We start from the raw sequence: 15,139 nt of genomic DNA, 5'->3' as shown, positions 1-15,139 counted from the left end.
TCATGTGCCTGGCACCTGGTATGAGCAGGAGGAACAGGACAGGAAGTGTGGGAAAGACACAGTGTAGACAAACAGGATGTGCTTCCTGCCCTTAGTTTTCAGGTATCAAAATGAAGAACCTTGGCTTACTGGGAGGCCAGAGTTCTGGTTCCAGCTCAGCTAACAGCCTACAGGCTGCATCATCTTTGGTCCTCCTATCACATTGCCCTCTTCCTGCAAGACCCCACCCATTATCATTTCTGAGCCTTTCTTGACTTCCCCTATCACCATATATTCTTTTTATCACATCTTGTCTCCTACAGGTGTGAGCAACCTGAAGATTGGGCATGTCTCATTCCCATTCATAGCACATAGTATACAAACTTGTGAAATCAGTGATTGAATTGGCTAGAGTGGACAGAGGGTACTTTCTGGGGAAGGTCAGACTCGCATAAAAGTGTTAAGTCGCTCAGTCATGCCTCACTTTTTGCGACCCCATGAACGCAGCCCACCAGGCTTGTCTGTCCATGGGGTTCTCCAGGCAAGAACACTGGATTGGGTTGCCATTTCCTTCTTGAGAGGATCTTCCAACCCAAGGATCAAACCTGGGTCTCCTGAATTGCTGACAGACTCTTTACCATCTGCGCCATCAGGGAAGCCCTGCATAGACTTGCATAGAGATGGGTAATCCTGGTTCAGGGGTTGAAAAAATAGGTGGGGTACTAAGGACAGTGGCTGGGACTAGAAGTGAACCAGACTGGCAGAAGGGCAACCTCATCAGGGCATGTAGAGGAGCTGCCTCTTCTGGCTCTGGTAGGATTTCATGTGGTCCACAGCCTCGTTTGGCTTCCCTGCAACAGCTTCCAGAAAAGTGAATGAAACACCAAGAGGGAGAAAAGCTTGATTTATTTCTCAACTTTTGGCTTTTCTACTGAAGGCAGAGTCCACTGATCAAAACCAGAAGGTGTGGAACCTGGGAAGACATCAGGAAGTAGAAGCCCAAGTGGCTAGGTTTGGAGTCCAAGTTCAGACTTCAGCAACACACCAGGGTCAGAACTTGCCCAAGTCAGAACTCGAGGTTCATGTATGTCCGCAGATCCCGCTCCCAGGCCTTGTCCTTCTCTTCCTGCCTTCTCTCCTCCTTGCGGTTCAGTGTGGTCACCCTAGGGGCTCTCTCCCTCCCAGCCACTGCCCGTGTATCCCGAGCTGGGAAATGTGTAACTCGGGGCTGAGGTGCTGATCTGTAGCCTAACCCCTCCTGGTCCCTCTTGAGGACAGTGGGGATAGGGTTGGCACGGCCCTCACCCCGGGGTCCTAGCCCCATTCCAGGCTCCCAGCCCCCCCTCAGCAGCAGCTTGAAGCCTGGGCTGGAGGTAGGAACCCCAAGTGGCAGGATGGGGGGCCGGAGATCCCGGGACAGCGACAGGAGGTGAGCAGTGGATGTATAGTGGTTAGAGTCTTGAAAGTGGGCATCACAAGTCTCACAGTACTGGGGTGAGGGGGATCGGGACCTGGAGAAAAAAAAAAAGAGAAAGGGTTAAGGGCAGCACAAGGGTTTAGGCCTCAGAGGTGGGTGGCAGGGTGGGACAAGGTCCTTCTAGTATTTCTGCTAAGAAACAAATTGCCTTTCCTCCCCAGTTAGCAACAGTGGACCTGAAGGAATGGTTAAGGCCTCACAAGGTTCTTGGGTGAGAAATAATAATTACTATAGTCAACATTTGTACAGTGCTTACTATGCTATTAAATACAAGCAATGTTCTAGCATTTTATGTATATTAACCCATTTAATTAACCCTAACAACCCTATAAGAAGTATAGTCTACTTTCTTAGATGAGAAAACTGAGCTTCATGGACACCAGGTTGCTTGCCCAAGAAGTACAATCAGGATTTAAACCCATAGAGTGTGTACAACACAGAAATTTAGGAGATATTTTACAATGACTATAAATGGAATATCACTTTAAAAAATTCTGAATCACTATATTGTACACATGTAATTTATATAATTATACATGAACTATGCTTCAATAAAGCAAAAATAGATTTAAAAATTTAAATAATAATAAAAGATAAGGCTTCCCCTCACCGGTTCTCTGGACTCCTTGTCTCTCCAGCGCTCTCTCTGACCATGCGGGCCACCTCAGGGAAACCTGCTTCTTCAGCCAACTGAGCAGCATCTCTGCCCCCCAGCTCACAGACCCCTACCCAGGCAGCCCCACGGCCCAGGAGATAGCGCACAGCTTCCCCCTGGCCTGCTCGGGCAGCACACATCAGCGGGGTCCACCAGAAAGCATCCCGAGCATTGATATTCCCTCCAGCTCCCCCTGCCTCATGGGGATCCAACAGCCTTTTTAGTTTTGCCAGGTCCCCCTCCTGGGCTGCCCTCAGTATCTGCTGCGTCATCTTGTCCTTTGCCTCAAGGGATCTCCTTTGTCCATGTCCTCCTGATGCTCCTGCTGCAGTCTCCCTCATCATTCTTCTTTTCTTTCTCTTTCTCTCACTGGCAGGCCCAGGCTGAGCTCTTTGGGTTTCAGGGGTGCTGCTCTCATCTTCAATCAAGGCTTCGTAGAAAGCCCGGGCTGCAGCCCCATCCAGGGTGGGCTCTGGCTCTTCAGGCTGTGACTGCAGCTGCCCATCTTTCCACAGATCACTGGGATCAGTGGCTGGGGTAAAGTTAATGAGGGAAGACCCAGACATGGCTTTCAAGAAATCTAGGGAAATAAGACTAGGAAGCCAAGCCCCTGGTGGTCCTGCAGCGACCAGTCAGTTTCAGACACCTAATGAGATAAAGAAAAAGTATCCTTAGTGTCAAAAATCCTCTCCCAACCCAAAAGTGACCTCACAACCTAGGACCCTGCAGGGCCAGTAACAGACTGTTAGTAAAGGTTAAGAAAGACGTCTCCGTAAGACAGTTGCCCAGAGGCCCTGCGCTCCGCCCCTACCTCCATCCGCACCAACAATACCAGCCTCTCTGAGACAACTTTATCACAGCGTAAGACATACCATTAAGTAAAACAATCAAATTGGCTCTTTAAATCTTCCTATTTCGGGGTAAGTTCTTCTCAAACAAAAACAAACTCGACACTTCTCCGGAAGCAGGAAGCAGATTTCAGAAAGAGATTCCAGCTTGTGTCGCTTTGTGGCTTCCGTACTGCAAAATGGCGCTACTCTACGCAAAGGAGCCGACAAATAATCAGACGGCATAAAGACGCATGCGTGGCTGGGGAAAAACAAAACAAAACAAATTACCTGAGGGTGCAGGCGCGCGGAAGCGCCGGGTTGTTTCCCGCCCTGGAATGTTTCCACAGCAGAAGGACAACGCACCACGTGCCGGCGAGGCGCGAGGACTGAGAAAGATCCGTCGGTTGGGGGGGTCCTGTTTTTACATAACGCCCCCACAATGCCCTTCGCCTCCCTCAACGTGGTCCCCGCTCCGAGCTCATTTTCTGGACCTGGGAAACCACTCTCGGGGTTAAGAAAGCCTCTGAGGCGGAGAATGCCCAGAAACCCTGAAATGAAATAACGTCACGTAGCCCCCCACCATTACTCTGACCAGGGTTCGAAGGTCGCACTTAGCCCCCACAGCAGCCCCGTTCAAGCCCTCAGAGGAAATGGACAAGTGCAAGGGGACAAGCGGCAGAATGGCTGGCACCACCTCAGGTTAGCCCACGGGGCCGCCCTGGTTCTCACACCGCTCAGCTCAGCCCAGTACACCCTGCCCAGAACCCTCAGCACGGAACCCGGCCTCACCTCCCGCCTCCGGAGCGCGAACCCCGGAAGAAACATGGGCCCCGTCCGGGGACTCCTTGGCGGGCTGGCTCCAAGGAGCAAGGCGATAAGGGCCAGGAGGGCTGGCTGGCTGGGGATGAGGTCAATGCCCTGAGTAGCAAAGTCGCGCCGAGCCCTGAGGCTCGCTGTTTGATGGGAGAAGCAAGAAACAACCAGCCGGCCAAGCTCCTCTCCCCACCCATCCCCTTCCCTCCATGGCCCCACAGTCCCCGGAATCAAACGACTGTATTTCCCAGGCTCCCTGGCCCAGAACGCGGTATTGAATTTCCGCTTCCGGTGGCGGCTCGCAGTGCCCTGCTGCGCCCCGCCCCCAGCGTCCCCCTCCCCCGGGGCCTCGTGACACCAGGGTCGTGCGCGGGTCATCCTGGGATTCGTAGTTCCCCTTTCCCTAGTTTCGTCAGTTTCTCCTGACCGAGGACTCCATTTCCCGGCATCCACCGCGGCTCCTAACTCTAAGCACTTGCGCGTTGCCCTCTTCCCCACCCTCCCCAGTTTCCACTCCCCCCACCCCACTTCGCCTGCCGCGGTCGGGTCCGCGGCCTGCGTTGTAGCCGTCGTCGCGGTTCTTTGGAAGCAGAAACTCCCCTTCCCCTCCCCGTCCCCTGGTCCCAGTCCCCGTCCAGTCGGTGAGTGTGGTGGTCGTCGCCGCGCCATGTCCCCTGTCCCTGGGCGCGGCACATGGGGTCTCCGCGTCTTGATGTGGGGGTGGGAAAGGAAGTGACCCGGTCCGGCGCCGAGGGTAGGAGAGGTGGCCTGAAGGGTGGAGGCGGGATGTCGGGACTCCCATGAAACGGACCTGACGACCACCCCCAGGCCATGAGAAAAGGAGGGGCCATCTCTTGCTTGGAAAGGGTAAACTTCGGAACCCCCTAGAATGGGGCCGGAGACCTGCGGGGGTAAGGAGCCTGAGCCACGGCCCTGTCGGAGTTGACACGGAAGAGAGAGGGGCCTGGCTTTCCGGAGCGTCAGGGATGTAGGTAGGACTAGTGGGGTCAAGACCTTTCGGTTTCTCACAGGTGTTGGACCCCAAAGAATTTCTCTATAATCTCAGTGAAACGGGGCTGGAATGTAAATAAGAGAAACTAGAGAGACGTGCTCCAGTCTCGGGTTCTTTAAGAAAGGGTGGCCCCAAATTCTTCCATGGTTGGAGGGCAAGGTGTGGGAGGAGTGAGGATACCAGAGGCTGGGAGGGAGAGCTTGAGCTTATACTCTTCTATCTCTAGCCGACGTGAAGATGAGCAGCTCAGAGGAGGTGTCCTGGATTTCCTGGTTCTGTGGGCTCCGCGGCAATGAATTCTTCTGTGAGGTGAGTTCTCCTCAACCCCACCATCCACCTCCACATGTAATCTGGCCACATCGTCTCCTGCACATAAAGCTTCTGCACACTTCTCTTACATACTTCAGTAAAAATTCTTGTCAAGGAGGAGTCCCCTTAATAGCGCTCTCTCTAACTTGTGGTGAAGGGTCAAGACTGGGGCCCCAAGTCAACCCTGCCACCCTCCAGCAGTCTAATGTTGGACATGTCAACCTGTGTTTTTGTTGTTTTTTTTTTTTTACCACGGAGGTACTGGTAGTACATTTCTCTGGTAGCTATTAGTAGAATTAAAACGGTTCATGTTAAAATGTCCTATAGCGTGCCTGTGTGTTAACATAAGGGAGTGTAACTGACTTCAGACTCCAAGCTGTTCAGCCCCCACCTTCCTCAGAGAGCCAGCTGCCCCTCAGGAGAGGCCAAAACTGATTGCTAGAGCTTGGAACAGGAATCAGGACAGGGATCTTGAAAGGACTGACTCTGTAAGGATGGGATTGCTTATGTTTAAGAGAGAAAAGCCAGACCTCTTCTGGGTGGGCAGTATACACGAACTGGGGAGAGAGGTTGAAGTACTTCTGCTGAGTTGGAAGTGCGGAACAAAGGGAACGAAGCAGTTGTGTTGAAGATAAGGCACGAGTTTGAGCAACCTGCCCAGGTCAAAGCTGAGGATTCTGCTATGGGTTTCCTTTTGACTTCATGTCTTGACAGGTGGATGAAGATTATATCCAGGACAAATTCAATCTCACTGGACTCAATGAGCAGGTGCCTCACTATCGACAAGCTTTAGACATGATCTTGGACCTGGAGCCTGGTGAGACAACCTCAGGGTTGGGGGTGTGTGTGTGTGTGCGTGCGTGCGTGTGTGCGCGCACGCTGTTCTTTTCCTATTCACAGCCTGTTTATCTGCTTCTTGAATTTCTAAATTTCCTTTTGGTTCTCTAACCCTTTTAACCCCAAATCCTCTACTTCATTTTGATTCCCTGCCTCACTCTTTGCCTAATTTTGTGACTTCTACCACTTGTTCTCATACTCCGATCCTATAACTTAGCACTTCTCGAAAATGCCAGTTTTTCCATGGGTATTACTTTCTTGCTTGCACTTTCCAGGTTAGAGTTCTATTTTCTGTGTTGACATCTTTGTGTTTATTTCTTAAGGAAGGGAAGGAGGCAGAGGCTGAGAGGGACAGAAAGAAGACAGAGCTGCCTTGGGTTGGTGGAAGGGGCAGAGGCCCATGTTTCTGGGTCAGATGCCCAGGCTGTGGGTGGGATGATGCTCCAAGTTGGGTGCTGGGCTGAAGAGCCAGCAGCCCGTGGGAGTGGGCAGGGCACCTTAAAAAGCTGTAAGGCAAGTGGTTGCATTTGGCTGGTGCCATGTTTCAGATGAGGAGCTGGAAGACAACCCCAACCAGAGTGACCTGATTGAGCAAGCAGCTGAAATGCTCTATGGATTGATCCACGCCCGCTATATCCTCACCAACCGTGGCATCGCCCAGATGGTGAGGCCTCTCTGCTCCCACTTGGTTCCTTCAGAGGCAACAGGGAAACAGTTTCCTTCAGCAAGAAGTCACTCGTTTCAGCCTTGTCATGGAATCTAGCTGAGAAGAGGGGAAAGAACCCCAGAATCTGGGCCTAGGGGTTAAGACCTGATTGAGGGTTGAGGTGAAGGGGGTGTTTTTGGGGAGGGAGATATGACCTAGAGCAGAAAGTTGTAGACTGCCTCTTCCTCAGGGAATAAGCAGTGAATGTCTGATGGTCTTCAGCCTACCTGACTGGAGGAAGGGAAGCAGAGGAGTCTGAAGGGCCATCTGAGCCACAGAAGGGGCCTCTGGACGTTAAGAGGCAGAAGGAGTTGGGGACACAGTGATGTGGGTTGGGCTGAGGAGGGGGTTACCACTTCTCTTCATACCTACCTGCCAACTCCTTCAATTTCATTCACAATCAGTTGGAAAAGTACCAGCAGGGAGACTTTGGATACTGTCCCCGTGTGTACTGTGAGAACCAGCCAATGCTTCCCATCGGTGAGTGTTGGGAAAGGGAAAGGAAGGCCACGTCAAATGGCAGGTCTGCTGGGATGGGGTTGGGGCTCAGCAAGTTGGGGCCTGAGTCCAGGAGGGAGGTTGGGCAGGCTTGGGTAACCTGGCCTGCTGAGTCTGGCTGTCTCCCAGGCCTTTCAGACATCCCAGGTGAGGCCATGGTGAAGCTCTACTGCCCCAAGTGCATGGACGTGTACACACCCAAGTCATCGAGGCACCACCACACGGATGGCGCCTACTTCGGCACCGGTTTCCCTCACATGCTCTTCATGGTGCACCCCGAGTACCGGCCCAAGAGGCCCGCCAACCAGTTTGTGCCCAGGTGGGGAGCAGGGACAGTCACCAAGGGTCAAAAGAGGTGCCTGGGATCCCCCAGAAAGAAGGGAGGACGAAGCAATAGCTATCCTTGTTAGCATTTTGTGTGCTCAACTTTCTGTTAGGAAATTCTCAGAGGCACAATTTAAGTGTGGTTTATCTTCCTGGAGTATCATTTTTACTCTAGTGTAGAAAAGGAAAGTTCAGTTCTTATATTAAAACAAGTACTGACGTGTGTATACTCATGTATATGTGTACAGACACACATTTGTAGCTTTGAATTTGAGTTTTAATAGATATTTAAAATACATTTCCAAATATTCTTGAGGGAAGAAGTTGGGGATCCGCTGCCCTTAAGTACTGAGCAGGCCCAGTAGAAACTGGGGTAGGGAAGAGGGGGTGCAGGCCACTGGCAGGGCTGGGATGGGGCTCACTCTGCTTCCTCTCACCTCTGCCCCAACCCAGGCTTTACGGTTTCAAGATCCATCCAATGGCCTACCAGCTGCAGCTCCAAGCCGCCAGCAACTTCAAGAGCCCAGTGAAGACGATTCGCTGATTCCCCACCCCACCTGTCCCTCGGTCTTTGACACTTTCATTCCTTTGCTGCCACCATTTCAGGAACCCTCTATGGTTTTTAGTTTAAATTAAAGGAGTCATTATTGTGGTGGGAATATGAAATAAAGTGGAAGAAAAGGCCATGGGCTGATTGGCTGGTGTTTGGGGTTGGGGAAGCGCGAGTAATGGTATGCTGGACCCCAGGAGCCCTCCTGGCCCAGCCCACTCTCCTCAAGTTGAGAACCAGCACAGATTTGTACCCAGTAGATTTGGGTGATGTTTTTAGGACTGGGTGTAGGGGTGTACAGAGATCACAAGGAAAAGACAGAAATTGGATTTCAAAGACTGGAGAAATATTTACTCTTTTTGTGCCACCTATAGTTGGCTGTTTATATTCTAGGGGATGTAATCAACATCACTTTAAGTTTTATAAGGAAGGTGGTCCCAAAATAAACTGAACTGTAAGGGGTGGAGAGAAGAGGTTCAAGGTCCAGAATTGCTGTTTTGTGGTGTCTGTGTGCCCACTCCTGGGGGAGCTGAGACATGCTCATCTCAGAAGGATGAAGGTCACTGGGTTCCTGGTTTAAGTTTCTCCCAGAAAAATAGGGACTGGCCCTGTTGTGTAGGGAAGATGGCAAATGGTACCAGAGAATGAAACTAATCCATGGACCCTGGAGGGGTGGGAATAGATCTTTGAGGGACACTCAGGACAAAAGTAGACTGCTGGATTGGGGCCCAGATATTGCCCCTGTCTGGGCTACTGCTCCCACATTCAGGAACCAGACCAGGTGGCTGAGGACATGTTGTCCTCCTGCCAAGTTAATTGCTTCCTGCCCCAGCCAGGATCCTGCCCCAGGGAGGAGTATAGCTTTGTACCTACAGCAGCTCCTGCCCAGACTACCTGTCAGAACCACCCTGCAGTTCAGGCTCAAGGAGCATGGTCATGGGAAGGTGGGGTTTCTGGGCACTCCTCAGGGACTGCCCCTCTCCCCAGAAGTCCATGATGAAAGCCCCCATACTTATAGGTGCACTGGTCATGGTGGGCTTCACAGTGGGAAAGGGTAAGTGGGGCAGGGGCAGGGAAGGAGGGGTGGCTGAGTACAGGGAGGGTGGCAGTGGATGAGCGGGATGTTGGAGGGCAGGGAATTTGGAGTGGGCCAACACCACCATCTGTGTCTTCTTCCCCAGCTCCTGTTTCTGAAGTCCGGACCTGCCACCTCTGCCTCTTAGAAGATCCTACTGTAGGATGCATTTCAGGCTCAGAGAAGTGCACTGTCAGCAGCTCATCCCCATGCATGGTGATCAGCATCAATTATGGTGAGTTGAGTCAGGCAGGGAAGGGGCCACTGGCAGGACAGCCCATGAGGTTGTCTCCTCTTGTAAATGAGGGCTGCTTGGGGCCTGAGGTCTAAGGAGATGGAGGTTTTTGGTAGGGGAGGGGTCTGGGGTTCTGGGGAGCCAATTAAGCTAATTTCTTCTGGCCTCTTCTGCAGGAGTCTGGAAAGGGAATTGGGTCTAGATGAGGGATGGGCAGAATCTGTGGAAGGGGTGCCAGGTTTGGTGACTGTGGGAGGCAGCAAGTGTTATTAGTTTTCCCTTCTTCTACAGATAACAAACCTCGCTTCTTAATCCGAGGCTGTGGACAACACATTTCCTACCGCTGCCAAGAAAAGCTGCCCACCTACATCTCAGCGTACTGGTACTCGGCCCAGTGCTGCCAGTATGACTACTGCAACTCCTGGTACAGTCCCCAGCTCCAGAGTGCCTTGCCTGAGCCCCCTGACAGGTCCCTGGCTCTGCCCCTGTCTCAGTCCCAAATCCTGTGGTTCTACCAAACCCTGAACCTGTCACTGCCCCTGCCCAGCTTCCCTGCTGGGAAGGAGCCTTCTGAAGGCCTGGACCCCGTGGCTGGCCCACCTGTGAATCTGAGTTTGTCTATTGCTGACCTGCGAAGCATATACTTGTTCCTCAACAGTTCTGGACTTTTGACTCTTCCCTGGGCTGGTCCCTGACATCTTGCCCTTTGCAGATAGATTTCTCTCTGGTCTAGCATCTCACTCCTGACACCCAGCATCATGCATTGTCTTCTCAGAACACTCACACCCTTGGGTCTGTAAGTTCTCAGTCTTCCTTTCCTTTGTCCTTCCAGTGTCTATGGTTTTGGTCTAGTCTCCTCCCCCAAAAAAGCAGCTGGCACTGCACCCAGAGCCCTTTGACCACCTAGAAGATAATCTCAAATGCGGATTCTGCCTAGGCTGACCTGGGAAAGGCACAGTGGTTTTCTCAATACTGTCCTGTTATCGGAGTGTCCCATCACCCCCATGCCACCCCCATCTTCCTTGATCTCTCTCAATCTGGCTATTTCCAGTCTCCTATACCTAGCTCTGAAAGCTTGTGCCAGACCGAACTTGCATCAGAAAGGGTGAAAGCTGGACTTCTGTGCAGGTTTCCTGACTGAGCACTGTGGTGCCCCTCCTTCACTGTCTACCACCCGTGCTCCTGCCTGGTCGGCTGCCTACTCTCATCTCTTATCCCATTCTCTGGCTTCCTCAGCTCCACTTCACATCTCTGAGCCATGACACCCACTTGCACAGATTCCTGGGGAGAGGAGGGGGTCTGTCCTTTGTTCTGTACTCCCCAGTCCCCCTCCACAATAAACAAACGCCAGAGTCTGTGTCACATTTTTGATGGGGGCAGGCTCAGGTGTGGGCAAGTGTAGACAAGTTAAAGGTAACTGGACGTGGGGTTCAAACAGTGTTGCAGAGCCCTGCCCACTCCACTTGGCCTTGTGTCTTCCTCAGTGGCCTGCCCCAAACAGCCCACATCCATCCCACCCTCTGCTCAGCTGAAGATCAAAGTACGAGGATTATGAATCTTGCCAGCCTTGAACATACCCTCCAAAATCTAGGAAGTTCACAGGTGATGTCAGGTTTTTCCACAAGAGAAAGGAAAAAAACCACCATGAAAACACAAGAGCAGACACACAGGTCTGCATCTCTGAGTCACCTGGAGCTGAAGCACCTGCGTTCTTTTCAGGATCCTGGCAGCCAGGACCGGCTGTGTGGGAAGTCTAGGGGAAGGGGGTGAGGGAGTACAGAGTACACAGGTAGGGCTCCAGAGAGAGGCTCTTTGATTTTAATTTGAAGAACTGCAAGCGTGCAGAAAGCGGTAATGAATTTTCATAACTCAACCTTCCCCATGCATTCAGTACACACTGGACACACTGCTCTGAGCCAGGCCTGGTATTAAGAAGCACCAGGACATGCAGATGAATACAGCCAGGTGTCCACTCCTCCGAATCTGGTGACCCAGTACCAGAATTATGAAACATTCTGAAAAGCAGTGCACCTCTGTGGCTGGGAGGCCCAACCCCAGCTCCTCCGTCACTTGGATAAGTTGGTCTCGGCCTCACTATGGTCACCTCTCAAGTAGAGATAGTGTCTCAGGATTGAGAGAGTGTGTGTGCACACAAATAGAAGTTATGGGCTCGAAAACAGATGTGCCTTAGAGACAAAGCACACTGATTTTGCCCCATTTAGTTTTAAACCATTTTGGCCATAGAGATGTTTGCACACTTTTAGATGGGTTTTTGTAAACTTACACACCTGTATTATACCATTTGCCGAGTTAGCATAAAGGCCTTTATCAGCACCCAAAGCTGCCTTCAGGCCCCCTCTTAGACCCTCCCCTGTCCCAACCCTTAGGAGTAGCCACTGTCCTGAATTTCATCGTGTTCTTGATAAGTGACATCACGCAGGATATAATCTTACCTATACAACATTTTGCACTTAGATCTACGTGGCCCCTGTAACTGCCTGTGTGCTAGTGGGAGGAACCAATGTTTGTTTCTAGATAAGGAAGCAGTGGGAGGTAAAGAGGTACAAGCCACTATGTTCCTCTTTTGCCTGCATGTTTTCCGCCATGACCTTTGACTTCAGTATAGGTCAAAGGCCCAGGTCTGTACAGCTCTAGCAAGTCAAACTGGAAGGCAGCCTTAGAGGCTGAGAAGCCCAAGGCCCGAAATTGAGGTGAGTTACCATGATCCTTGAAAAAGGAAATTAGCCTGGGATTAAAGAGGACACTAGGCCTTGCATCTCTCCACAGAACTCCTTCCCCACCATCTCCTCCCTGGGACTGGTTCTTTCACAGCTTCACTCCCACCAGCATACCCCCATGGACCTCCTGGCCAGTCCCCACCAGCTCTGGGTCTGACAGCATTTCTGAGGACATCCACTACCCTTCTGGTTTTAGCCACAGGAGGGCTTCCAGTTCCTCTTGTCCTGAGAGCTGAGTCAGACACAGCAGGGCAAAGCAGGAGCTGAGCTCTGCAGGTCGGGGAGCCCCTTTCCTGCCCCCATGATGAAACAGTCAGGTAGTACCATATCCCTCAACCTCCATATCCACCAGAAGAGAGAGGCAAACCAAACAGTTTGTTCATCATATTTATTTTGGAGGAACAGCTGGGGACTTGGGGAGAGAACTGTTGTGGGAAAAGAAACGAAGCAGGGCAAAGAGGTATCCTTGAGGTGGGAACAGACAGGAGGAAAGATGTTAGACGGAGGATTCTGGAGAGGGAAAGTGGGAAGGGGCAGAGTGGAAATTGAGGGGTGTTGAGGGGCATCAATCAAGAGGCAGATAGGGCTGGGGTCTAGTAACTGCCCCTGAGGGTGGCAGGGAGGGCTGCTCGGGGGAGGCTGGACAGTGCCCCAACAGTCCCCAGGTGGAAATCAGGAGAACGGCTGGAAATTGGCAGGATTGTACTCCTGAGGTCTCTACAGAAATTCTAAGAAATATATGTCATTCTGTTCTGAGGGTTATTGCAGAAATTCTGGAAGCAGCATCGAGAGAATATCCAGAAGCCAAACACTGGAGAGGCGCGGGTGTATGAGCAGTCACTCATCTGTTCCTTGCTCCGGCAGTCACTCACCATGGTCTCAAAACCACTGTCTGGGGACAGACAGCAGCAATCAGTGACATGGAAGTCCCAGGCAAAGCCCCGAGCCCTCCCATCCCTTCATGCCACAGGGACTGACCATATACCCTACCCTGGACCCCAGAAAGGCAGATCCCTGGAACTGGACAGGGTCAGGGAATGCCAGGGAATCACCAGCCATGAACTCTTTGGAAGATTCCCATGGAAGGTTGGTGGGAAAGAGCCATTCAAAACACAGTGTCAGGGACTTCCCTGGTGGTCCAGTGGCCAAGACTCTGAGATCCTAATGCAGGGGCCCCGGGTTTGATCCCTGGTCAGGGAACTAGATCCTGCATGCTGCAACCAAAAGATCCCACTAAGCAACTAAGATCCCATGAAGCAACTAAGACCTGGTGCACCTTAAATAAATAAATGTTTTTTTAAAAATTCCTCTAGGAGAGTAAAGAGGAAGACAGCAAAAGACCAAACTCTGGTGAACATGAACTGTTAAAGCTCCAGAAAAAAAAGGCAAGACTCAGTGAAGGAGGCTGAGAAGAAGTAGTGGAAGATGTAGTAGAAAAATGGTGCTGGCAGGAACTACCACTGACAGATGGGGAGAAGGCAGCCCAAGGAAAGGCCAGTGGATCTGGTGAACTCCAGGCCTGCAAGGATGGGTGTTATAAGGAGGGTAAGCCAAGAAGGGAAGAGGAATGGAAGTAGCGATGCGGAGTAACTGTAAAGAAAAGGAGAGAGAGAGGGAGTGGTGGAACAGTATCTTAGAGTTTGGGAACCAGTTGGGGTACAGCTTAGAAGGCTGGTGGAGACTCAATTCGGGAATGGACTGGGCCCAAGATGAAAGGAAGAGGCAGCTTACTGTTCCTTATGAGCAGAGTCATGCAGCTGCTGCCCTTTGGGACAAGGCAGGTGTCAGATCCCAGAAGGCATCCGAGCTCCTTGGTCTCAAAGAGGCATCGATAGCAGCTTAGGTATTTGTTTAAATGTTCTGGTTTAATGATTCCTGGATCATGCAACTCAGACTGACCTGGAACACAGAGAAGCACTGACCCCAAACCCACCTAATTCCCAGACTGGTCAACCCCATTGTTCCCTCCTACCTCCCTACTCAGAAAATCATAAAATCACCAATTCTTGAAAACCATCAGGCTTAATCTAACATCAGAAGCTTTAGTTCTCATAAAAAAATCTCCACTCTTTGCTCTCATACCTCCTGAAATGAGGAACTCATTCATTCAACATGCATTTGAGGGGCTAACATGCTTAGCACTCTACAAGCCTCTAAATTTAAAGGTTAGGCCAAAGCAGTTCATTCCAACTTTTTGGCAGCCCTGTTAAGACAGTGTTTCCTCTGTGACTTGGTTTCACTGTTCCTCACCCAACCCCCAGACTCTCTTTTGAATATGCTTTCATAATCTGTAATGTTCAGAGTGTGAAAATCTCAGAGCGTATCATCACAGGACAGGAAGAATCCTTTCTGTAGCCAGGAGGCTTCAAACAGCCCAGGGCCACATTCTTTGTTTGGCTGTCCTTTCACTGAACAGACTCATGAAACTTTGTCCACTAAAGCCCTCCCCAACTACCCCGTATTTATCTCCCTCGTCCTCTGGTCCCGGGCCCAGATCACATGTTACTGTGCCCCCAAAACCCACTTTCAGACCCAGCAGAGCACTTGGTATGAGGCAGATGCTGAGCAAACACTTTGGATCTGGTTTCTGTGTAGATGGTGCTTTGCAGTCAAGTGGAGTTATCAGGCTGAACTTAGCCTTGTTCTACGCTCTGTATCCTGAGGCTGTCATCTGGCATGTTCTCCCAACCCTTCCCATTCTGTATTGCCCTCAGATTCTCAGAGATTCCCCTTAGTATATCCATTCAGGTTATTGCCGTTGAGTGAGACAGCATTGGGGTAGTCACCAGAAATCTCCCTCAGAGTGAATATTGGTCTGTTATCAGTCCCCAAGCATTATCCCACCAAGCCCACCCATCCCATCTTTCCTCCTCCCTGGTTTTACCTGAATGTCCTTGGTACATGTATTCAGATACTTGGTATCAGGGTTTCTGTATCCGGCAGGTTAGGAAACCCTTCTGACCCCATTGAACCACTTACCAGACACCAAGCTCATCGTGACCAGCACTGTTAAGAGGACTATGTACAGGGTTTGATTCTGGCTACCTGCATGGCCTTCCATAACATACATGACTGCCCACCAGTGTCCAGTTTGGCCTTAT

At 51.2% G+C, this 15,139-nt stretch overlaps 4 protein-coding genes across 10 annotated transcripts; 2 read left to right on the top strand and 2 right to left on the bottom strand.

Moving 5' to 3' along the window:
* Positions 1–866: 866 nt before the first annotated feature.
* Positions 867–3,996, bottom strand: GPANK1 (G-patch domain and ankyrin repeats 1). 5 transcript variants are annotated; one of them, XM_020897211.2, is made up of 4 exons: positions 3,731–3,996; positions 2,984–3,200; positions 2,067–2,757; positions 867–1,490 (listed from the first exon to the last, which is right to left on the bottom strand). In XM_020897211.2, exons 3-4 carry the CDS (start codon positions 2,675–2,677, stop codon positions 1,046–1,048), a joined length of 1,056 nt encoding a protein of 351 aa, XP_020752870.1. In that variant the 5' UTR covers positions 2,678–2,757; positions 2,984–3,200; positions 3,731–3,996; the 3' UTR covers positions 867–1,045. The 5 variants fall into 5 exon arrangements, with proteins under 5 accessions (XP_020752870.1, XP_020752871.1, XP_020752869.1 ...); XM_020897212.2 differs by lacking the exon at positions 3,731–3,996 and adding an exon at positions 3,230–3,322 and having other exon boundaries at positions 2,923–3,149; XM_020897210.2 differs by lacking the exon at positions 3,731–3,996 and adding an exon at positions 3,230–3,322 and having other exon boundaries at positions 2,984–3,149.
* CSNK2B (casein kinase 2 beta) lies at positions 3,554–8,124 on the top strand. Of its 3 annotated transcripts, none has more exons than XM_020897215.2 (7): positions 3,554–3,640; positions 4,993–5,075; positions 5,790–5,892; positions 6,461–6,576; positions 7,023–7,098; positions 7,246–7,435; positions 7,894–8,124. In XM_020897215.2, exons 1-7 carry the CDS (start codon positions 3,592–3,594, stop codon positions 7,982–7,984), a joined length of 708 nt encoding a protein of 235 aa, XP_020752874.1. In that variant the 5' UTR covers positions 3,554–3,591; the 3' UTR covers positions 7,985–8,124. The 3 variants fall into 3 exon arrangements, with proteins under 3 accessions (XP_020752874.1, XP_020752875.1, XP_070312883.1); XM_020897216.2 differs by lacking the exon at positions 3,554–3,640 and adding an exon at positions 4,245–4,395; XM_070456782.1 differs by lacking the exon at positions 3,554–3,640 and adding an exon at positions 4,561–4,746.
* A 103-nt stretch (positions 8,125–8,227) lies between these two features.
* LY6G5B (lymphocyte antigen 6 family member G5B) lies at positions 8,228–10,653 on the top strand. Its single transcript, XM_070456781.1, is given in 3 exon segments — positions 8,228–9,087; positions 9,089–9,300; positions 9,592–10,653. Coding segments are annotated over 3 exon segments (783 nt in total). The 5' UTR covers positions 8,228–8,920; the 3' UTR covers positions 9,996–10,653.
* Positions 10,654–12,418: 1,765 nt separating this feature from the next.
* Positions 12,419–15,033, bottom strand: LY6G5C (lymphocyte antigen 6 family member G5C). Its single transcript, XM_070456918.1, has 3 exons — positions 15,018–15,033; positions 13,770–13,955; positions 12,419–12,930 (listed from the first exon to the last, which is right to left on the bottom strand). Exons 1-3 carry the CDS (start codon positions 15,031–15,033, stop codon positions 12,767–12,769), a joined length of 366 nt encoding a protein of 121 aa, XP_070313019.1. The 3' UTR covers positions 12,419–12,766.
* Positions 15,034–15,139: the final 106 nt, after the last annotated feature.

The sequence above is a fragment of the Odocoileus virginianus genome, chromosome 27 (assembly GCF_023699985.2).
Source record: "Odocoileus virginianus isolate 20LAN1187 ecotype Illinois chromosome 27, Ovbor_1.2, whole genome shotgun sequence".
Classification (NCBI taxonomy): Eukaryota; Metazoa; Chordata; class Mammalia; order Artiodactyla; family Cervidae; genus Odocoileus; species Odocoileus virginianus.
Note: the sequence above shows the minus strand (reverse complement) of the source record. Positions and strands in the feature narration are given on the sequence as shown.